Source organism: Pseudophryne corroboree, chromosome 2 (genome assembly GCF_028390025.1).
Source record: "Pseudophryne corroboree isolate aPseCor3 chromosome 2, aPseCor3.hap2, whole genome shotgun sequence".
In the NCBI taxonomy this organism is placed as follows: domain Eukaryota; kingdom Metazoa; phylum Chordata; class Amphibia; order Anura; family Myobatrachidae; genus Pseudophryne; species Pseudophryne corroboree.
In genome coordinates, this window is record NC_086445.1 from 888,372,584 (window position 1) to 888,397,611 (window position 25,028).

Genomic DNA, 25,028 nt, shown 5'->3' on the forward strand with positions numbered 1-25,028 from the left:
CTGGCTTCAGTACCACAATATAGTGTGGAGGACTAATACCCTTTTCCTTGTTGTAGGAGGGGTACTTTGATTATCACCTGCTGGAAATACAGCTTGTGAATTTTTTCCCAATACTGCCTCCTTGTCGGAGGGAGCCGTTGGTAAAGCAGGCTTCAGGAACCTGCGAGGAAAAAATGTCTCGACTCTCCAATCTGTACCCCTGGGATAATACTTGTATGATCTAGGGGTCAACTTGCGAGTGATCCCACTGCGCGCTGAGACTCTTGAGACTACCCCCCCACTGGTGGAGGGCTTCTTTTCCTGGGAAGGGGCTGCCTGCTGCAGTCTACTTCCCTTTCCTCTATGTCTGGGCAGATATGACTGGCCTTTTGCCCGCTTGCCCACATGGGAACGGAAGGATTGAGGCTGAAAAGACAGTGTCTTTTTCTGCTGAGATGTAACTTGGGGTAAAAAGGTTGGATTTCCCAGCTGTGGCCGTGGCCCCCAGGTCCGACGGACCGACCCCAAATAACTCCTTCCCTTTATACGGCAATACTTCCATGTGCCGTATGGGATCTGTATCACCTGACCACTGTCGTGTCCATGACATCTTCTGGGAGATATGGACAACGCACTTATCTTGATGCCAGAGTGCAAATATCCCTGTGTGCATCTCGCATACATATATATAGAATGCATCCTATTAAATGCTCTATATCAATAAAATATTTTTAGTCAGGGAATTCGACCAAGCCAACCCAGCACTGCATCTCCAGGCTGATGGCGATCGCTGGTCGCAGTATAACCACCGTCTGTGTGTATATACTTTTTAGGATATTTTTCCAGCTGCCTATCAGCTGGCTCCTTGAGGGCGGCCGTATTTGGAGACGGTAACGCCACTTGATAAGCGTGTGAGCGCCTTATCCACCCTAATGGGTGTTTCCCAACGCGCCCTAACTTCTGGCGGGAAAAGGTATAACGCCAATATTTGCTATCGGGGTAAACCCACGCATCATCACACACTTCATTTTATTTTATCTGATTCAGGAAAAACTACAGGTAGTTTTTTCACTTCCACATAATACCCTTTTTTGTGGTACTTGTAGTATCAGAAATATGTAACAGCTCCTTCATTGCCCTTAACGTGTGGCCCTAATGAGGAATACGTTTGTTTATTCACCGTCGACACTGGATTCAGTGTCCGTGTCTGTGTCTGTGTCGACCGACTGAGGTAAATGGGCGTTTTTTATAAAAAAAACCCTGACGGTGTTTCTGAGACGCCTGGACCGTTACTAATTGTTTGTCGGCCGTCTCATGTCGTCAACCGACCTTGCAGCGTGTTGACATTCTCACGTGATTCCCTAAATAAGCCATCCATTCCGGTGTCGACTCCCTAGAGAGTGACATCACCATTACAGGCAATTTCTCCGCCTCCTCCAGCATCGTCCTCATACATGTCGACACACACGTACCGACACACAGCACACACACCTGGAATGCTCTGACAGAGGACAGGACCCCACTAGCCCTTTGGAGAGACAGAGGGAGAGTTTGCCAGCACACACCAAAAAACGCTATAATTACATAGGGACAACCTTATATAAGTGTTTCTCCCTAATAGCATCTTTATATATATATTTATATCGCCAATTTTTGTCCCCCCTCTCTGTTTAAACCCTGTTTCTGTAGTGCAGTGCAGGGGAGAGCCTGGGAGCCTTCTCTCCAGCCTTTCTGTGAGAGAAAAAATGGCGCTGTGTGCTGAGGAGATAGGCCCCGCCCCTTTTACGGCGGGCTCGTCTCCCGCTCTTTAGTGAAGTTTGGCAGGGGTTAAATATCTCCATATAGCCTCTGGGGGCTATATGTGAGGTATTTTTAGCCAGTATATAGGTTTACATTTGCCTCCCAGGGCGCCCCCCCCCAGCGCCCTGCACCCTCAGTGACAGCGTGTGAAGTGTGCTGAGAGGAAAATGGCGCACAGCTGCAGTGCTGTGCGCTACCTTTAGAAGACTGTCAGAGTCTTCAGCCGCCGATTCTGGACCTCTTCTAACTTCAGCATCTGCAAGGGGGCCGGCGGCGCGGCTCCGGTGACCATCCAGGCTGTACCTGTGATCGTCCCTCTGGAGCTAATGTCCAGTAGCCAAGAAGCCAATCCATCCTGCACGCAGGTGAGTTCACTTCTTCTCCCCTCAGTCCCTCGTTGCAGTGATCCTGTTGCCAGCAGGACTCACTGTAAAATAAAAAACCTAAGCTAAACTTTCTCTAAGCAGCTCTTTAGGAGAGCCACCTAGATTGCACCCTTCTCGGCCGGGCACAAAAATCTAACTGGAGTCTGGAGGAGGGTCATAGGGGGAGGAGCCAGTGCACACCACCTGATCTGGAAAAGCTTTACTTTTTGTGCCCTGTCTCCTGCGGAGCCGCTATTCCCCATGGTCCTTTCAGGAACCCCAGCATCCACTAGGACGATAGAGAAATGGGCTGCTAAAAAAAATAAACTTTTAATATTAAGAATAGAACGTACAGTATACCAAACTCAAATTCATGACATTTTACAAATTAAAGTAAAACGTTGCTTCACTAGGATTTGCATATTGTATAATTCAATGCTTCAAATAAATAAGCCTTTGCAAAAACCGGAGCACGTCAAAGCCAATTCTAATACACAAAAGAGCATTTAGCTGAACTGCTCAGTGTGACGATTAGCAGCACAGCTCCTTCATTGTCTGAGAGAAAGGAAAGAAAAATCTGTGATATTGGGAAGCGGAGACAGGCACAGAACCTAGTGAGGATCAGCAATAATACTGGCCATACACACTGCAACATCACAGCACTCATGGGGGCAGATGTATTAACCTGGAGAAGGCATAAGGAAGTGATAAACCAGTGATAAGCGCAAGGTGATAAACCGACCAGCCAATCTGCTCCAATATGTAAATTAACAGGTAGGAGCTGATTGGCTGGTGCGTTTATCACCTTGCATTTATCACTGGTTTGTCACTTCCTTATGCCTTCTCCAGGTTACTACATCTGCCCCATGGGGTGGTTATAACCTTGATGCTGATATGTCCTATGAAACTGTTCCCAAGTATAACCGGGAGAAAACTACAGACGGGTCCTGCGTATTCTTTCCACCTCCCAACAATGGGTCTGATGACACAGGTGACCTGGCTAATAACCGCGTATTGTCCTGAGTAACTGGCTTGGCCCATTTGTAACAAATCTAACCTATTATTCTCAAGCTTCTCCTTGTGGGACAATCCTTTACTTAGTACATATGTTATTCCTTCTTACAAACAGATGCACAGATGTAGCTGGACTGTAGCCTCAATATAACCAAATGGTAACACTGAATAATGCTTTGATGTTGCTCAGGTTATAGGGCTTTTTTTTTAAAGGAGTTGTACATCTAAGTGCTGCTAAACACTGCCCTCAGGTTTCCATAACTTTTGAATGAGTGTACTTTGAAGGGAAGAAAGTGCTGAAGATGAAAGGAACTGCGGTGTACCGGCCATTTCCCAGACATGCAGGAGCTCTGCAGATATAATCTGTATTTATAAATTTGCACTTTGTTGAATGAATAGTATTATGACATTTGCACTTTGTTGAATGAATAGTATTATGACATTTGCACTTTGTTGAATGAATAGTATTATGACATTTGCACTTTGTTGAATGAATAGTATTATGACATTTGCACTTTGTTGAACGAATAGTATTAGGACATGATCTTTAATTTTTATGCTTGGCAAGGTAGGAAGGAAATAGTTAATGCTGAAGTCCGCCAACGGTACATGCAAAATGCTGCGGCCCAATGCGTAACAAGGTGAATGCTTTGTGAAATGGAGTCCGATTGGTTGACATATCTTAGTGTATGGATGTGATTTTCATGATGCAATGCAACAAAGCAGATATTATAGGACATAGACATCCTCATGCCCAATGTCTTATCAATACTGTACATTGTAGGAGCAAATTTCACAATCAAAAGATACATTAAAAAAAAAAAAAAAAAAAAATATATATATATATATATATATATATATATATATATATATATATATATATATATTTATAAAGTTGAAGGGGAGAAAATTTCATAAGTGCTTGAGGAATTAAATGTAAGTATCTTTAAAGCAGGAAGGAATCATTTTTGTGGGTTAGTATATAAATCCAGCCCATGCACAGGTTTATAGAACACACTGGGAGAATTTGGGAACGTTACCTGGCGATTACCATCTTCAGTTATCAATGAGAGAAACTGTCATGTCGCTGATAATAGATGGAACAATAATACATGTCAGCAGGAATTACTTTTATGTTTCTTATACACAGGAGCTCTAATATCACATAGGTTCTACTAGTGGTGGAAGTGTGGTGGTATATCTTACCTCACATTCTCCTACTGCGTTCATTGGAAAACTAATACATTCTATTCATTTGTATTTCCCACACTGCCACTTCAACCACTGACTTCTTTCATAAAGCTGCATCAGTAAAGTACATGTTTTCTCTCTTTAGGGCATTCTGATACTGTACTGTAACAAGTCATTCACTAAATATTGCAGATACAGTATATTTGTTGAGGATGAATGTGAGGAAACAGCTGCTTATGTGCAATGTATTATGATACATGAAAGCTGTGGGGAAGCTCCCTATTTTAATGATCAATATTACTGACCTATGAGCAGCTGATTAATGACATTTCAGCAATACTGCTGCGATCACCAATAATGAATAAGTGACGTTCCCTTCAACCTTGACAATACCTTTATATGATCAGTAATACGTTACCAAACAAATACAATACTATGACAGCTGATTGCTACGCTACAGTACACATCTTGATGTTCCTAGCACAAACCCGTGGGGCTTTGCATTACCGATCTATTTTGGCGGGGTCGTAAAAGTGCATGCGTGTGAAGCAGGAGGACCAATCTGAGAGCGCACATCTCTCTTACTGTATGAATAGGGTGATTGGTTTCTTATAGGCTCGTTCCCATGACTGCGTTTTAAAATTTCAGCACAACAAGACCATCAACCTGTGCTAGCGGTATGCAGTCATAATACACTGTTGTATTTATAAAGCACCTCATTATAAACGTGTCTAAAATTTATTTTTACCCAGTGTCCCATAGTGATGAGCGGATTCGGTTTTACTCGGTTTTAATCGGTTCTCAAAACCGAATCTTATTGGCTCACTGATGTCACGTGTTTTGGCTAGCCAATAAGATTCGGTTTTGAGAACCGAGTAAAACCGAGTAAAACCGAATCCGCTCATCACTAGTCCCATCACATATGTGAATGAGCCTGAAGGGCTGTTAAATTTGAAAGCTAAATTTATCAAATATGAAATATACAAGTAAAAGGCGCTATACGATTTCAGAACTTGTATATAAAACACAGCCGGGTGGCAGCATTTGTTCTCTGTACTGTACCTTCAGGCTCAGAGAGGCTTCCTGCAGAGACCATCAAGGTTACTGACAGAAGTCTCCATGAGCACAGCAGTATCTCAGGTACACTATAATAAGCTCCCAAAACCTTTCTATATTTTTTGCAACTTACTTCTCAGGTTTTATTTATCCTTTAACAAAGTTGCCCTGTAAAAGCAGTTCAAGTACTATATAACGTTTTTTCTCTGGTGATTGATGATGGTAAAGGAAGTGCTGGTTTAAGTGGACGTCTCACAGAGTCCCAAATAAGGCATTTTTGATTTCAGATTTATGCTTCAGTCAGTGACAGACTCAAATGGGCAAATCAGACAAATCACTCTACCTTTCTTCCTTTAAGATGGCGTCGTCAAATACCCTAGAGAGGCGTTTTAGCTGCCGGATTCCTGTGGAGACCGTTTCAAGGTCTTTGTCAAATTGCCTACATTAAAAAAAAAAAAAAAAAAAAAAGGATGGGGGAAAAAACCTTGTAGAACAAGACGGAATTTCACAAACATTCTACTCTATAATGCGCACACATAATGAAAATTACATATTTATATACAACTCTTGGCTATAAAGGGGGATTCAATTATACCCCAAAAAATATATGCACGGGTATAAACAGGCTTTATTGCAATTTTTTGCCCAATGTTTTTTTGGGAGCAATTCAGTTGAAGCCAGTTTATTTTTTGCTCGAAAGCGGTACATTTCCACGGCTAACTGAATTCCCCCCAATGTCTTTAATTAGTTAAGAGTTATGAGTTACAATGCAGCAATCCACTGACTGGCTGGCTTTCTGACCAAATTGGACAGACTCACTTGTTTGTGGCTCAATCCAGTGACTCTACATACACACGAGATAAGACTGTACAGATTCTTCTTTTGCCTAGCATTTCTGCACCATGGGGCACGAGACACTAGATGCGGCTTAGATAATTTGTACTTCTTCCGGAATTTTGCGTCTGATTCGCATCATAGCACAAAACAAAGTCACTTACAGTGTACCAGGCACACTAGATTATAATTTCTTTGCGACAAAATTACTAAAGTCACAGAGAAAGCATAATGATAAATGATGCAAGGCATGGTGTGGGTCACTCATCAGAACGCTGTCTTACTCAGGTTAACGACAGAGGGGTCTATTCATGAAGCAGTGAAAAGTGTGGAGAAGTTAGCCTGTGGAGAAGTTACCAATGGCAACCAATCAGCTGCTTCGTACAATTGTATAGTATGCAAATTATAAATGTTACTTCAATGCTGAGTGGTTGCCAAGGGCAACTTCTCCACTGGCTCACTCCCCTACACTTTTCACTGCTTCATGAATAGACCCCAGAATTACATGAAATGCCAGCGATCAGCGTACCCTTGCATTGTACTTATGTTGCATTAGTGATGTAAACAAGATGCAGATTTTAAGAAAAAGCCGCTGATGGGATATTTGGCACGGCTATTAATGAAATGGTTTGACACACAGAGGTTACAAAGTATCTTACTAAGGGGTCTATTCATGAAGCAGTGAAAAAAGAGTGGAGAAGTGAGCCAGTGGAGAAGTTGCCCATGGCAACCAGCATTGAGGTAACATTTATAAAGTGCAGCCTATAAAATTATACTTGGCAAACGACTGGTTGCCATGGGCAACTTCTCCACTGGCTCACTTCTCCACACTTTTCACTGCTTCATGAATGTACTCCTCAGTTCCAAGAAGCAGATAGAAAGAATAGATGCAACAGGAGAAGAACACTCAGATTGTGGTTATGTCACCTATTATCACGTCTACAACTTAATTACAGAGATTGTAGCAGCGCTGTCCATTATAATTAAATATATTTCAAATTCGAGCAGCAGCTTATTTCCGCTTCATTGTAATATTTTCCAACTGAATAATTAGTTAATTTTTATATAGTTGGTTTGCAATAATCATATAGCCTTAATCTGTAACAAGCAGGACCCACTTGTTACTGTGTTATGTAACTTGGTACTTTATAAATACTTAATAATAAATCTCTTTCACAAGGTCTACATTATATACATTACATAGCAGCACAGGATAACATGCTTCCATCTGCAGACACATTAGATGGATCAGGTACCTTCTCCTGCTGAGAGTGGCAGGCGAGGAGTATGGGCTGTTTAGAGAAGCTGCTCTCACAGACCTCCTCAGGGTCACCCGTTCTTTTCCTACTGAGTTAGAGAAGCTTCTCCATTCCCAGCTGGTCCTTCTGGTACAGCGAGATGTCCTGTTTCTGGACTTTGGTGTGACACACGTGTTTGGGCTGGCATCCTCAACCATCCGGTAACGTCTCGGTGTTCTGGGCGTGGAAGTTTTTTTACCACTTCTGGGAGTACGACTTTGCTTTGTGGAGATTTTCATTCGACCCGGAGAAGCCAATAAATAATGATTCGGCTTTTGCCCAGTTTTCCTTATTTTCTGCAAAGCAAAAGAAAAACGTTGTTACGAGTTTACAAGCTATCTTACTGGTTAAGTAAAGCAGTTTTCTGTGCATTACAGAAGATACAAAATAATAAAAAATGAAAACACATACAATAAGGCTTGCCCCCACATGGATTAGAACCCCATTACATCGTACTGCAATGTACTCTAGCCACACACACTGAAATTACTGCTGGATGCGCCCAATATGGTCCAAATCGATTGGATTATCATCAAGTAAATTGGTTACATCATTTGGAAGATGATCACTAATGGTTTAAGGGTATGGCTGGTCAGGTATGGAACCACCAGGCAGTAAGACTCCTCTTCTAGCTGCCAGCCAGTATCAGTCAGTTGCGTCAGAGATATTTTTATAACAAATGTCAGTGAAAGTAAGTTTTGATAAACAGTGTTAGAAACTCTGCGTTATTGCCGCAGATTAATAAACAACGATTGAGGAGTTACAAATTGCCAGTGGATGTTGAATGTCCTGGAAACTTTGGAATTACCTTGACACCTAAGTCTAATGGTGGTCTCTACCATTCTTGGTTTACGAGAGTTCAATTACTTTGGGACTCTGGAACGAATTCCAGTTGGCTGCAATGCTGATTTTTCTGCAGTTGGCGATGTTTTGCTACTGCGCAAATATCCTTCAAACTTACTGTGTACTTTTAATGATATGAGAAGACAACTGCGGAGGACTTGCAAATCTGGGTGGAAACTGGGAGGTAACCAAAATTAAACACTTCGAGATGCTGTGTTGTGGGAGTGCCGTGAGTGCCGTTCTCTCTCGCAGTACCGCTGCCACAGTGGCCATATTTAGTGAAAGTTACACAGTTGACTGTGTCAGACACAGAGTTTACTGGAGCAGTCGATGAAGGCCCGATGAAGCATCGGTGGCGGAGTGCACACAGCAACAGGCGGATCTGCATAGTGCTCAGTTAAGTAAAGTGGGCGTTTCAACCTTTGCACATTCCATCTCACGCTCGCACACGCAAGAAATGCTTAAACTAGATCGCAGTAGCAAGTCTCATAAGCACACATCTTCTTGCCTTGCCTCCATATTACTTGGTGTGTGTGTGTATGCTTTCAATAGAAGTGTTCCTATGTGCAATCACTACAGTAGCAGTAGACCATGGCATTACTGAGATCTTAGACTGTCAGAATGCTAAGATTATGCAGTGCCGTGCATTACAACTTTTCTTTTTATTAGCGAGAACTTCATTGCTCTCATCCCTGTGTAAAAGTTTCGGAGATATCCCATAATCCCACAGCTTGGTTTTGCTTGGCTGCTTTTAGTCCAGAAAGCAATTTGTGCAGCTTCTGTTCCCTTTTCTGGGTCTGCTAAGGCACCGCTAGTATGAACATCTTATGGGATTACTTCCTCTCTCAGTCCTTTGTAGCAGAGACTTCAATATACAGTAGTTTAAGCACACAAGATGTTAAAGGCAAAATAAATCATGGTCCTTTGCTATCCCACAGCTCTCAGAGAATGACAGCAGGAAACCAAGGTTTGTGTTACTGTTCAATAGTCCTTATGTAGTGACAGGGATATCAGAATGCTCAGCGCTAAATCTTCCAATGTGTCCGCATTCTCTGAGGAGATAGGATAGATGGCCCAGTGCACCAATTCCAGTCACATAGAAGTACAGTACCTCACCGCCCTCCGGTATCTTTACATGCAATGTGTGTTTCCTAATTCTTGACCCCATTTCCTGGGTTTGCTAGGCAGAAGTTTATTAATCTGACAGCAGGATGGCATGCCATGTGTTCCCATAATTGGGCCATACGCTGCACCTGACAGCCACTGATTTGGGACCAAAGTTATTTTGCACTTTATATTTATAAACAGCAGATAAAGTGAAAGCCTAAAGCAGAAATCACATTAACTCTGTAATAAACCCTGGCGATACAGATCCGTGGCCGCCAGCTCGGTTCCGGTATGAATGGTCGACCATGTTATGGTTGACAGTCATTAGGTCGACCACTATTGGTCAACATTGGCATGGTCGACATGGACAAATGGTCAACATGAAAGGTCGACGAGGTTTTTTTAAACTTTTTTTGGTGTCGTTTTTTTGCGTTAAGTGACGGGGAACACCAATTAGTGTACCGCGTTCGCTCGCCATGCTTCGGGCAGATTACCGTTCCCAATCGTAGTCCATGTGGATCGTAAAGTATGGAAAAGTTCCACAAAACAATTTTTTTTTAAAAAAAAACTCATGTCGACCTTTCATGTGTCCATGTCAATGTCGACCTAATGACTGTCGACCATTCGACCATAACATGGTCGACCATCCAAACGGATACCCGCCAGCTCTATGCCCCCACTGTGACTTATTCTAATGCTTAATGTTATAAAGCACAGCTTCAGAACGTGATTGGAATGGTGGACTACCACATTTGGGGCATCTGCTCATTGCATGGAGGACACACAGCATATCTGATCAGAGTAGGAGGGAGTGCGGAGTATATTACACAATGTGGTTGTTAGAGAACGCTCTGCGCGGTCTCCTCCTCTGTTCAGAGCTAGAGATTTTTACCGTGCCAAGGTAGCCTCTCATTGGGCAAGTCCCTTACACTAACTACAGTGGTTCAGGTCCGGGGGGCAGGACACCCCAGAGCCACCCAGCCAGAGACAACCTCAGGGTACCGCAAGAGTGATACAAATAAAGGGTTAAAGAGCAAGGAGCAGCTGCTGCTGCATGTGTGAGTGATGTGAGGAGTGAAAGAAAATGATGTGAAAGTGTTACATATATATATATATATATATATATATATATAAAAAACAAACTATAAGTGCCATAGTGTATTGAAATAGTGTTAGATTTCAATGCCCTGTGGATGCCCAGCCTCCTCCTTACACTGCGGGTTCTACACTGAAGATCAACAATTTTTACAATGCCATTAACAAAATGAATTTACTGCAAAATGTGTTTATTGAAAGACCAATTACAGTAACAAACAGTAACATACAGACAATCGTGGCGGAGAACATTGTCGTAAAATAACTGGAGGACTGTTAAGCCACCTTAGCCATTAGCAGAAAGGCCTATATCAAGGTAATATAACAACACAACACACAGATATATACTATTTGGAGGCAAACACATCATGTTGGTCGTGTTAATCAAAAACAAAAAGCTACGTGGAGAAGAAAAGGAAAGAAAAAGAAAAGAGGTACAGAGAGTAACAAAGAAGAAGAAGAAGAAGAAGAAGAGGGGAAAGAAAAGAAGGAGCATCAGAAGCAAACTCAAATCAGGTTCAGATTCAGGTCAGGTACAGAGTCAAGTTCACCTGGTCCATGCGCGGACCTCCTGCTAGCCATAGAGTGGAGAGCAGTACATTGAGGGAAGGAAGCGTCTATGAAGACGGGGGCGAACAGGAAGCGAGGGTGGACCTAAAGGTTGGGGAGTCTTTGAAAAGTATCCAGCGGGCCCACTTGTCCCTGAAGGATGTGTAGTCTCCATCAGCGGAGGTCATTATATCATCTAAGTCCATGTATAAATCTATCCTGTTCAGCCAGTCCCTAACAGTTGGAGGAGAGGAGCAGCGCCAACGGACAGGGATCACCGCTTTGGCAGCGTTGTTGAGATGGCATAGCAGGGAGTGCTTGTAGCCCGAGACAGGTCTGGACGAGTAATGGAACAGCCAAAACAGAGGATCCTTTGGCACCGTCTCCCCCGTTATGTCAGCAGTGAGTGAAAGTACCTCCTTCCAATATGGTTGGAGTAAGGGACACGACCATCATATGTGGAGCGGGTTCCCTGGGCCTGAAGAGCAACGCCAGCAGGTGTCAGGGAGGCCCAGGCCCATTTTAGAAAGAATGTCAGGGCACCTGTACCATCGAGAAATCAATTTGTACTGGGTCTCAACAACCAGTGTGCTAGGAGAGCAAGCATGGGCCAGTTTGAATATTTTCTCCCAGACATCATCCCCGAGCACCCGTCTGAAGTCTCTGTCCCACGTCTCAGTATAGGATGGGAGAGTTGTGCTAGAGTCAGCCAAGAGAAGGTTATATAGCAGGGAGATAGAGTGAGTCGGGGGTGACGAACCGTTGCAGAGGCGCTCGAACGGCGTAAGGGCCGTGGGCCTCCCTCCCAGGTTACCTTGGGAGACCAAGAAGTGCCGGACCTGTAAGTAGCGCCAAAAGTCCCCAGGTGGCAAGTGCCATTTCGCCTGTAAGTCCGAAAAGGAGACAACCCCGCCCCCGTCCACCAGCTGCCCGACCCTACAGAGGCCTAGGCTGAACCAGTGCTGAAAGGCCCGCGGATCCATTCCCGGGGGGAATCGTTCATTAAATAAGAAAGACATGTAGGAGGAAGTAGGCGAGGACACAGAGGGGAGTTACCTCAGCACCTTCCAGCATGCCAAAGTGGGGCCAACAGTGGGATGGGAGGTGGCTGGGAGGGTGATTAGCCACGGAGCAACGACGATAGGCTCTCAATCTGCACCCACTGTTTCGATGAAGCGGCTCTGGACCACCAAAGAATCCGTTGGAGGTGGCAGGCCTGATAATAACCACGGATATCTGGCAGACGGAGGCCGCCCCTACCCCTCTGCCGGACCATCGTGGAGAACTTCAGGCGAGGTTCCATATACCATGGCAGGCGGGGCAGTAAGGTTCAGGGCCACAGATTTCGAATAAATGATTTTAAAGTTAGAGAGCTCGCCAAAGAGCTTGAACTCGGCCATCAGATTAGGCAAGGAAACAACAGGATTCGTGACTATAGCCAGTAGGTCATCAGCGAAGAGGGCAAGCTTATAGTCAGTATCCTGAAGCCTGATCCCAGAAATGTCGGGGTTCAACCTAATAGACCTAGCTAGGGCCTCCATGCAGAAAATAAAAATCATGGGGGACAGAGGGCAGCCCTGCCGAGTTCCATTATTAATAGCGAACGACCCCGACAGGGAACCGTTAATCACGATTCTGGCCGAAGGGGAGGTATAGAGAGCCAAGATGCGATGCAAGCAGATTGGACCCAAACCCATGTGCCGCAGCACTCCGGCCAGAAAGCCCCAATCTATTCTGTCAAACGCTTTTTCAGCGTCAGTGGATAATAAGAATTTACTTACCGATAATTCTATTTCTCGTAGTCCGTAGTGGATGCTGGGGACTCCGTAAGGACCATGGGGAATAGCGGCTCCGCAGGAGACTGGGCACATCTAAAGAAAGCTTTAGGACTATCTGGTGTGCACTGGCTCCTCCCCCTATGACCCTCCTCCAAGCCTCAGTTAGGATACTGTGCCCGGACGAGCGTACACAATAAGGAAGGATCTTGAATCCCGGGTAAGACTCATACCAGCCACACCAATCACACCGTACAACTTGTGATCTGAACCCAGTTAACAGCATGATAACAGAGGAGCCTCTAGAAAAGATGGCTCACTACAGCAATAACCCGATTTTTTGGTAACAATAACTATGTACCAGTATTGCAGAAAATCCGCACTTGGGATGGGCGCCCAGCATCCACTACGGACTACGAGAAATAGAATTATCGGTAAGTAAATTCTTATTTTCTCTAACGTCCTAAGTGGATGCTGGGGACTCCGTAAGGACCATGGGGATTATACCAAAGCTCCCAAACGGGCGGGAGAGTGCGGATGACTCTGCAGCACCAAATGAGAGAACTCCAGGTCCTCCTCAGCCAGGGTATCAATTTTGTAGAATTTTACAAACGTATTTGCTCCTGACCAAGTAGCTGCTCGGCAAAGTTGTAAAGCCGAGACCCCTCGGGCAGCCGCCCAAGATGAGCCCACCTTCCTTGTGGAGTGGGCATTTACAGATTTTTGGCTGTGGCAGGCCTGCCACCGAATGTGCAAGCTGAATTGTACTACAAATCCAACGAGCAATAGTCTGCTTAGAAGCAGGAGCACCCAGCTTGTTGGGTGCATACAGGATAAACAGCGAGTCAGTTTTCCTGACTCCAGCCGTCCTGGAAACATATATTTTCAGGGCCCTGACAACGTCTAGCAACTTGGAGTCCTCCAAGTCCCTAGTAGCCGCAGGCACCACAATAGGTTGGTTCAGGTGAAACGCTGAAACCACCTTAGGGAGAAACTGAGGACGAGTCCTCAATTCCGCCCTGTCCGAATGGAAAATCAGATAAGGGCTTTTACAGGATAAAGCCGCCAATTCCGACACGCGCCTGGCCCAGGCCAGGGCCAACAGCATGACCACTTTCCATGTGAGATATTTTAACTCCACAGATTTAAGTGGTTCAAACCAATGTGACTTTTGGAACCCAAAACCTACATTGAGATCCCAAAGTGCCACTGAAGGCACAAAAGGAGGCTGTATATGCAGTACCCCATTTACATACGTCTGAACTTCAGGGACTGAAGTTAGTTCTTTTTGGAAGAAAATTGACAGGGCCGAAATTTTAACCTTAATGGACCCCAATTTCAGGCCCATAGACACTCCTGTTTGCAGGAAATGTAGGAAACGACCCAGTTGAATTTCCTCCGTCGGGCCTTACTGGCCTCGGACCACGCAACATATTTTCGCCAAATGCGGTGATAATGTTTTGCGGTTACATCCTTCCTGGCTTTGATCAGGATAGGGATGACTTCATCCGGAATGCCTTTTCAGGATCCGGCGTTCAACCGCCATGCCGTCAAACGCAGCCGTGGTAAGACTTGGAACAGACAGGGTCCTTGCTGGAGCAGGTCCCTTCTTAGAGGTAGAGGCCACGGATCCTCCGTGAGCATCTCTTGAAGTTCCGGTTACCAAGTCCTTCTTGGCCAATCCGGAGCCACGAATATAGTGCTTACTCCTCTCCATCTTATCAATCTCAGTACCTTGGGTATGAGAGGCAGAGGAGGGAACACATACACTGACTGGTACACCCACGGTGTTACCAGAACGTCTACAGCTATTGCCTGAGGGTCCCTTGACCTGGCGCAATACCTGTCGAGTTTTTCCCAACGGTTTATAATCATGTGGAAGACTTCTGGGTGAAGTCCCCACTCTCCCGGGTGGAGGTCGTGCTGAGGAAGTCTGCTTCCCAGTTGTCCACTCCCGGAATGAATACTGCTGACAGTGCTATCACATGATTTTCCGCCCAGCGAAGAATCCTTGCAGCTTCTGCCATTGCCCTCCTGCTTCTTGTGCCACCCTGTCTGTTTACGTGGGTGACTGCCGTGATGTTGTCCGACTGGATCAACACTGGCTGACCTTGAAGCAGAGGACTTGCTAAGCTTAGAGCATTGTAAATGGCCCTTAGCTTCAGGATATTTATGTGAAGTGATGTCTCCAGACTTGACCATAAGCCCTGGATATTCCTTCCCTGTGTGACTGCTCCCCAGCCTCGCAGGCTGGCATCCGTGGTCACCAGGACCCAGTCCTGAATGCCGAATCTGCGGCCCTCTAGAAGATGAGCACTCTGCAACCACCACAGGAGGGACACCCTTGTCCTTGGTGACAGGGTTATCCGCTGATGCATCTGAAGATGCGACCCGGACAATTTGTCCAGCAGGTCCCACTGGAAAGTTCTTGCGTGGAATCTGCCGAATGGGATTGCTTCTTAGGAAGCCACCATTTTACCCAGAACCCTTGTGCATTGATGCACTGAGACTTGGCTCGGTTTTAGGAGGTTCCTGACTAGCTCGGATAACTCCCTGGCTTTCTCCTCCGGGAGAAAAGCCTTTTTCTGGACTGTGTCCAGGATCATCCCTAGGAACAGAAGACAAGTCGTCGGAACCAGCTGCGATTTTGGAATATTGAGAATCCAATCGTGCTGCCGCAACACTACCTGAAATAGTGCTACACCGACCTCCAACTGTTCCCTGGATCTTACCCTTATCAGGGAATCGTCCAATTAAAGGATAACAAAAATTCCCTTCCTTCGAAGGAATATCATCATTTCGGCCATTACCTTGGTTAAGACCCGTGGTGCCGTGGACCATCCATACGGCAGCGTCTGAACTGATAGTGACAGTTCTGTACCATAAACCTGAGGTACCCTTGATGAGAAGGGTAAATTTTGACATGAAGGTAAGCATCCTTGATGTCCCGAGACATCATGTAGTCCCCTTCTTCCAGGTTCGCAATCACTGCTCTGAGTGACTCAATCTTGAATTTGAACCTCTGTATGTAAGTGTTCAAAGATTTTAGATTTAGAATCGGTCTCACCGAGCCGTCCGGCTTCGGTACCACAACAGTGAGGAATAATACCCCGTTCCCTGTTGCAGGAGGGGTACCTTGTTATCACCTGCTGGGAATACAGCTTGTGAATGGCTTCCAAAACAGTCTCCCTGTCAGAAGGAGACATCGGTAAAGCCGACTTTAGGAAACGGCGAGGGGGAGACTTCTCGAATTCTAATTTGTACCCCTGAGATATCACCTGAAGGATCCAGGGGTCTACTTGAGAGTGAGCCCACTGCGCGCTGAAATTCATTGAGACGGGCCCCCCACCGTGCCTGATTCTGCTTGTAAAGCCCCAGCGTCATACTGAGGGCTTGGCAGAGGCGGGAGAGGGTTTCTGTTCCTGGGAACTGGCTGATTTCTGCAGCCTTTTTCCTCTCCCTCTGTCACGGGGCAGAAATGAGGAATCTTTTGCCCGCTTGTCCACGAAAAGACTGCGCCTGATAATACGGCGTCTTCTCATGTTGAGAGGCGACCTGGGGTACAAACGTGGATTTCCCAGCTGTTGCCGTGGCCACCAGGTCTGAAAGACCGACCCCAAATAACTCCTCCCTTTAATAAGGCAATACTTCCAAATGCCGTTTGGAATACGCATCACCTGACCACTGACGTGTCCATAACCCTCTACTGGTAGAAATGGACAACGCACTTTGACTTGATGCCAGTCGGCAAATATTCCGCTGTGCATCACGCATATATAGAAATGCATCTTTTAAATGCTCTATAGGCAAAAATATACTGTCCCTATCTAGGGTATCAATATTTTCAGTCAGGGAATCCGACCACGCCAACCCAGCACTGCACAACCAGGCTGAGGCGATTGCTGGTCGCAGTATAACACCAGTATGTGTGTAAATACATTTTAGGATACCCTCCTGCTTTCTATCAGCAGGATCCTTAAGGGCGGCCATCTCAGGAGAGGGTAGAGCCCTTACAAGCGTGTGAGCGCTTTATCCACCCTAGGGGGTGTTTCCCAACGCACCCTAACCTCTGGCGGGAAAGGATATAATGCCAATAACATTTTAGAAATTATCAGTTGTTATCGGGGGAAAACCACGCATCATCACACACCTCATTTAATTTCTCAGATTCAGGAAAACTACAGGTAGTTTTTCCTCACCGAACATAATACCCCTTTTTGGTGGTACTCGTATTATCAGAAATGTGTAAAAACATTTTTCATTGCCTCAATCATGTGGCCCTACTGGAAGTCACATTTGTCTCTTCACCGTCGACACTGGAGTCAGTATCCGTGTCGGCGTCTATATCTGCCATCTGAGGTAACGGGCGCTTTAGAGCCCCTGACGGCCTATGAGACGTCTGGACAGGCACAAGCTGAGTAGCCGGCTGTCTCATGTCAACCACTGTCTTTTATACAGAGCTGACACTGTCACGTAATTCCTTCCAACAGTTCATCCACTCAGGTGTCGACCCCCTAGGGGGTGACATCACTATTACAGGCAATCTGCTCCGTCTCCACATCATTTTTCTCCTCATACATGTCGACACAAATGTACCGACATACAGCACACACACAGGGAATGCTCTGATAGAGGACAGGACCCCACTAGCCCTTTGGGGAGACAGAGGGAGAGTTTGCCAGCACACACCAGAGCGCTATATATATATACAGGGATAACCTTATATAAGTGTTTTTCCCCTTATAGCTGCTGTATCTTTAATACTGCGCGTAATTAGTGCCCCCCCTCTCTTTTTTAACCCTTTCTGTAGTGTAGTGACTGCAGGGGAGAGACAGGGAGCTTCCCTCCAACGGAGTTGTGAGGGAAAATGGCGCCAGTGTGCAGAGATAAGGCCGCCGATAAGGGGGCGGAGCCTATCTCCCATTTTTCTATGTATTTTGGCAGGGGTTAAATGCATCCATATAGCCCAGGAGCTATATGTGATGCATTTTTTGACATCCAAGGTGTTTATTATTGCGTCTCAGGGCGCCCCCCCCCCAGCGCCCTGCACCCTCAGTGACCGGAGTGTGAAGTGTGCTGAGAGCAATGGCGCACAGCTGCAGTGCTGTGCGCTACCTTGTTGAAGACAGGACGTCTTCTGCCGCCGATTTTCCGGACCTCTTCTGCCTTCTGGCTCTGTAAGGGGGCCGGCGGCGCGGCTCTGGGACCCATTCAGGCTGGGCCTGTGATCGTCCCTCTGGAGCTAATGTCCAGTAGCCTAAGAAGCCCAATCCACTCTGCACGCAGGTGAGTTCGCTTCTTCTCCCCTTAGTCCCTCGATGCAGTGAGCCTGTTGCCAGCAGGTCTCACTGAAAATAAAAAACCTAAACTAAAACTTTCACTAAGAACCTCAGGAGAGCCCCTAGTGTGCACCCTTCTCGTTCGGGCACAAAGATCTAACTGAGGCTTGGAGGAGGGTCATAGGGGGAGGAGCCAGTGCACACCAGATAGTCCTAAAGCTTTCTTTAGATGTGCCCAGTCTCCTGCGGAGCCGCTATTCCCCATGGTCCTTACGGAGTCCCCAGCATCCACTTAGGACGTTAGAGAAAAGAGGACTGCCGGGTAGCCCTGTAGGGAGGCATGGTGCATGAGTGCAATGATCTTGGACGTATTGTCCTTTGCTTCCCGGCCAGGGACAAACCCCACTTGGTCGCTATGTATAAGGGAGGGTAGGAGGGACCTGATCCTATTGGCTAGGAGTTTGGCGTAAAGTTTGACGTCCACATTAAGAAGGGATATAGGCCTGTAGCTGGGGCACAGGGTTGGGTCTTTGCCTTCCTTAGGTATAATTGCAATGTGAGCCTCAAGAGACTGCTTAGAGAAAGGATTAGTACCAGAAACCGTGTTGCACGCGTCTAAGAGGAGAGGAAGCAGTTTGTCCCGAAAGGACTTATAGTAAGTGATGGGGAATCCGTCAGGGCCCGGACTCTTCCCAGAAGGAGTAGATTTGATGGCCTCTTCAAGTTCCTGGGATGTAAAGGGCCTTTCCAACGCCTCCCCCTCCTCCTCGGAGAGTTTAGGGAAGCCTGTCTTTGTGAGGTAAGCGCCCACGTCGCATGATCTAGCTCCGGTCGGGTCGGAAGAAGGGAGGTTGTAGAGGGAAGTGTAGTATTAACAGAAAGTCTCCGCGATCTTATCCGTGTCATGGAGGGAGCGCCCATGCGCGTCTTTTATGGAGGGGATGAACGAGAGCGCTCTCCGGCTCCGGAGAGCCCGGGCAAACATTTTGCCCGGCTTGTTGCCCCATCGATAATACCGATTGCCACACTTCTGAAAGGAGAATTTCACTTTATCCAAAAGCAATTTATTCAGAGACGAACGGGCAGAGAGCAGATCTATATAGGTATCCTGGGAGAGGGTAGCCTTGTGGGCAGCCTCGAGTGACTCTGTTTGCCGCAGGAGTCCCTCAATTTGGCCCAGACGTTGTTTCTTTAGATAGGAGCCCAACTGAATGCACTTACCCCGGATTACGCATTTATGGGCCTCCCAGACCGTCAAGTCAGAGAACTCGGGAGAGACGTTGCACGTGATATACATATCAAGGGCTTCATCAAGTTGGGCTTTGCAATACGGGTCATGCAGTAGAGATTCGTTGAAGCGCCACGAACGTCGCTGGGCGAATGAGGGTCCGAAGGCAATGTCAAGTCGCACTGGGGCGTGGTCGGACCATGTTATTTGGCCAATGGTAGCGTCACAGGCCAGGGACAGAGGTCTATGACCAAGAAGAATAAGATCCAGTCTGGAATAAGAGCGGTTAGGGACTGAAAAATGTGTGTAATCCCGGTCAACAAAATGAATTTAAGTGATTAATTAGTTTGCTTTCAGGGTAGTAGTGAGTGGTTGCTGGTATTTGGTTCATGGGCATGTGAGGGTTTGGAGTACAAGTGGGAATAGAAGGGCATGCGGATAATTATTTTTACTGTTGTGAATTGTAACGCATAGCACTTTTATTATTGAAGGGCAATACACGTGGCCCCTGCAGTGTCAAGGAAGGCTATGTACTGATCATGTGGTCCTCACAGAACAGTAACAGTACCATTTTTCAAGGTACCCTAATGAATAAATAATAACACCTGTAGATCCGACAGTGGGATCCCGACGGTCAGAATCCCTGATGGATCCCGGAGGGGGAGGGGTTAGGGTTGGGATATCATACCCAACCCATTGCTGCTGCACCAGGTACATCTTTCAGTAAGACAGCCTGATAGTCTACAGCTACCTTTATGCACATTATAACAGAAGCATTGCGCCCACACTTCCTCAGCAAATGGCAATACTTGAAGATGGTTCTGTGAACCTGAGTCTAAGCACACAGACAGGGGATCATCACCAACACTGCCGGCCGCCAGACCGACACAGTGCGCGCAGCAAGCCACAGCACAATTCTGCTGACTACCACATCAAGTGGGACACCATTACTACCACTGTGAAGAGGACACCGTTTCCTTAATTGAGCCTGCCATTGTACAGCACTGCAGACTGCGCTAGACCGCACCACAGCTTAAGGAATGGTGAGCCGCTAAGTACAAGAAGTGTCCTTCACGTCATCATTCTCCTGACGAATTTTGGTGCATTTAAGGTATAAAACAGTTCCCTTCTCTGGGACTATATAATAACTTTGTTTCCAACACTGATACAATATTGTTGCCATTTGTACTACTATCATGTGGACAGGTTATTCTGTAGCCAGCTAATATACTAAAAAATCTAAAGCAGGGGTCCCATCCCTGGTCTAAAGCTTGGCACCAATCCTCTGTGCATGCCGCCAGCGCGCATGTGTGTGTGTATATGTATGTATATATATATATATATATATATATATATATATATATATATATATATATATACACACACATACATATATATATATATACATATATATATATATATATATACATACACACACACATATATGCATGTATGTATATATGTTGACCTCACTAATACAGCTTTTCACTGTTTTTCAAGTCTCTGAGTGCCGCCTCTGATTTTTTTGATGGGTACATGTCAGGGATAGGATCCCTGGGGAAGGCACCGGAGCGAGGTACACCCTGAGGGGGAGGACTGGAGTGCCGGAGTTTCTCGTTTACATACATATATATATTATATATACACACACACACATACATACATACATACATACATACATACATATATATATATATACACACACACACACACACACACACACACACACACACACACACACACACACACACAGTGTTGCAGTGGCATGTATAATGTGAACTGGGGCAGGGGGGCATACAGCGTTTGGCATATTCATAACGTAGAGGCATGCACAGGCAGCGTGGCATATAATGGGAGGGCATACATTGCACAGGCGGTGTGGCCGCATATCTCCTATATAATAGCCCAGATATGTGACTCTGTGTCTGTGTGTATAATGCTGGGCGTGGCTAGGAGCTCTCATTGGGTTAGAAGCAGGTCTATCACACCCTGTCCACACAGGTTACATCTAACGGGGAGGCTCTGCCTTTTGGCTGCTGTGTGCTCTCAGAGCAGGATTAACAATGGGGCTGATGGAGCTGCAGCTCCAGGTCCACACCCCAAAATAGGCCCACTGCATCTGCATCAACATACCCTCCAACAATTTACACATAAAAATCGGTACAAATTCGAAAAGGAGGCATGGCCACGGGTAAAGTGACGTGGCCACACCCCTTTTCCTATACTTTCAATGGACGTTTGGAGAGCCAAAAATCAGTAGAGACCATAAAGAAAGGTACTGTACCTGCCAAAAAGGTACAGCTGGAGGCTATGCCACTGCATCTGCAGCAAATCTCTGCGCTGTAGATAGGGATAATAAAAAATTCCTTTTACTGCAGCTTCTTATGTCCTGCTGCCAGTCCGCCTGCCCCCTCCGGCATCAACAATCCCCACTTCCTAGCCGCGGCGCAGGTGGAACAAAAGCTGCTGCGGCCACCGGCATAGATTTGTAAGAAAGTGGCACAGCGGAAGGCTTTCATAGCCCTCCCTGCGCCACATACTCTGAGCCCCGGAGCCTCCTCTGCGTGTGATGTCACAGAAGTGCCTCCCCGCCACAGCCGCACCCAGATCCCCTGACTCTGCAAAACAGCACCTGGCCTGCCAGTCTGGAAGCCCCGAGATGGCTAACGTGACGAATAGAGTGGGTGATATCGCGGAGCTTAATGCCTGGACGCTGAATCAATGTAAAAGGTGACAAAGCTGTGCAGTGCAGTGTCACTGACATTGCACAGCACTCTCACCTTTTAACAGCGATTCAGTCAGTTCTACCAGCCAGTCACTATTGTTAGTGCCGACGTTCCAATGTGCCGCATTACAGGAAAATGGACGCACTAAATAAACTACAGCTCCTAGCAGCCCTTAGCGCCCAAGCATTCCGGCGCTAAGGCCTGCTGGGAGCTGTCGTTTATTGAGTGCATCTTCTACCCTGTAATGCGGCACGTTGGGACACTGGTGCTAACAATAGTGACTGGCTGCTTGGCGAGTCTCCGGGAGAGCCACTACCATAGGGAGGACAGTAGATTAGCTGCTTCCAGGAGAAGCATTACTCACCCCTCCCCCACTCACAGTACCTCCGGGCCCCATCCGCGGCACCCCCACACCTCCCCCTCCACCACCAGCGGTGGCTCCAAACCCCCTCCCGCAGCACCCCCACCCGCGGTGACTCCAGACCTCCTCCCCCACCACCGCACCAACCCCGTCCCCACCCGAGGCACCCCCGCAAACCGCCCCTCACCCACCCGCGTCTCCCCTGGACCCCCTTCCCCATCCGCGTCTCTCCTGGACCCTCTCCACCATCCGCGTCTCTCCTGGACCCTCTCCACCATCCGCGTCTCCCATGACCTCCCACTCCCCCCAACCACAGCACCTACTAGGTGATTTATCAGGCCCTGTGTGCGCTGTTCACGCTGTTGCAAGGGGTTATGACACAAACTATTGCACGCCCTTTGTCCATGCAATATTTAACCACTCATACAATTATGATTGGAGGTAATACTCCATATAATAAAAATATTGCACGCCACAAGGGCGTGCAAGGGTTAAGGGGGCATAGCCCCTTACGACGGTTTGAAGAGCGCCCATAGGGCGCGATGAATCACCTAGTAATATGTAAATATCTAAATATTTATTATGTGAATTTTTATGAGAGTGTTAGCCATGTCTGGAGGACAACCTGACATGAACAACATGGACACCGCAATAGGCAGCTTAACATACAAAATAATGATAAATGATTATGAAAAATTCTGAAACTTTGCCTGCAACTGCAGCATTGGCAGTGGGAAGGAAACGGAGAGATGATTTATGGACACACTTCATTTACTGTAAAACTGAAAGAAAGACAGCGCATTATTTCCAGCGAGGATGGAGTGCTGTGCTGAATTAAGGTGGCTGGAAAAAAAACCTACAAATTTAAAGAGACACTTGAAGACACGCCATCCTTCAGTGTTTTCTAAGGTAGATATGACTTCTTGTATGTGTTGATTGATTGAAATATCAATGAAAATAAGATTTTACTCACCGGTAAATCTATTTCTCGTAGTCCGTAGTGGATGCTGGGAACTCCGTAAGGACCATGGGGAATAGCGGCTCCGCAGGAGACTGGGCACAACTAAAGAAAGCTTTAGGACTACCTGGTGTGCACTGGCTCCTCCCTCTATGACCCTCCTCCAGACCTCAGTTAGGATACTGTGCCCGAAAGAGCTGACACAATAAGGAAAGGATTTTGAATCCCGGGTAAGACTCATACCAGCCACACCAATCACACCGTATAACTCGTGATACTATACCCAGTTAACAGTATGAAATATAACTGAGCCTCTCAACAGATGGCTCAACAATAACCCTTTAGTTAAACAATAACTATATACAAGTATTGCAGACAATCCGCACTTGGGACGGGCGCCCAGCATCCACTACGGACTACGAGAAATAGATTTACCGGTGAGTAAAATCTTATTTTCTCTGACGTCCTAGTGGATGCTGGGAACTCCGTAAGGACCATGGGGATTATACCAAAGCTCCCAAACGGGCGGGAGAGTGCGGATGACTCTGCAGCACCGAATGAGCGAACTCTAGGTCCTCCTCAGCCAGGGTATCAAACTTGTAGAATTTAGCAAATGTGTTTGACCCCGACCAAGTAGCTGCTCGGCAAAGTTGTAAAGCCGAGACCTCTCGGGCAGCCGCCCAAGAAGAGCCCATCTTCCTCGTGGAATGGGCTTTTACAGATTGAGGATGCGGCAGTCCAGCCGCAGAATGTGCAAGTTGAATCGTGCTACAGATCCAGCGAGCAATAGTCTGCTTTGAAGCAGGCGCACCCAACTTGTTGGGCGCATGCAGGATAAATAGCGAGTCAGTCTTTCTGACTCCAGCTGTCCTGGAAACATAGATTTTTAGGGCCCGGACTACGTCCAGCAACTTGGAGTCCTCCAAGTCACGAGTAGCCGCAGGCACCACAATAGGCTGGTACAAATGAAACGCTGAAACCACCTTTGGGAGAAATTGGGGACGAGTCCTCAATTCCGCCCTATCCATATGGACAATCAGATAAGGGCTTTTACAAGACAAAGCCGCCAATTCTGACACAAGCCTGGCCGAAGCCAAGGCCAACAGCATGACCACTTTCCACGTGAGATATTTTAGTTCCACGGTTTTAAGTGGTTCACCAATGCGACTTTAGGAAATCCAACACCACGTTGAGATCCCAAGGTGCCACTGGGGGCACAAAAGGGGGCTGAATATGCAGCACTCCCTTAACAAATGTCTGAACTTCAGGTAGTGAAGCCAGTTCTTTTTGGAAGAAAATCGATAGAGCCGAAATCTGGACCTTAATGGAACCCAATTTTAGGCCCATAGTCACCCCTGACTGTAGAAAGTGCAGAAATCGACCTAGCTGAAATTCCTCCGTTGGGGCCTTCCTGGCCTCACACCACGCAACATATTTCCACCATATGCGGTGATAATGGTTTGCGGTCACTTCTTTCCTAGCTTTCATTAGCGTAGGGATAACTTCCTCCGGAATGCCCTTTTCCTTCAGGATCCGGCGTTCAACCGCCATGCCGTCAAACGCAGCCGCG

The 25,028-nt window shown here is 46.6% G+C and overlaps 1 protein-coding gene across 2 annotated transcripts in view; it reads right to left on the reverse strand.

Annotated features, from left to right (window-relative positions):
- Nucleotides 1-25,028, reverse strand: part of PIMREG (PICALM interacting mitotic regulator) — a 55,544-nt gene that overhangs the window by 11,848 nt on the left and 18,668 nt on the right. The window contains exons 3-5 of one of the 2 annotated variants that reach the window (XM_063956004.1): nucleotides 7,496-7,833; nucleotides 5,749-5,844; nucleotides 4,199-4,245 (exon numbers count right to left, since the gene is read on the reverse strand). In XM_063956004.1, the coding sequence (XP_063812074.1) occupies nucleotides 4,215-4,245; nucleotides 5,749-5,844; nucleotides 7,496-7,833 (465 nt within the window). In that variant the 3' untranslated portion in view covers nucleotides 4,199-4,214. Of the gene's footprint in view, nucleotides 1-4,198; nucleotides 4,246-5,748; nucleotides 5,845-7,495; nucleotides 7,834-25,028 lie in introns of those variants that run through there. The other variant, XM_063956003.1, reaches the window with a different exon arrangement.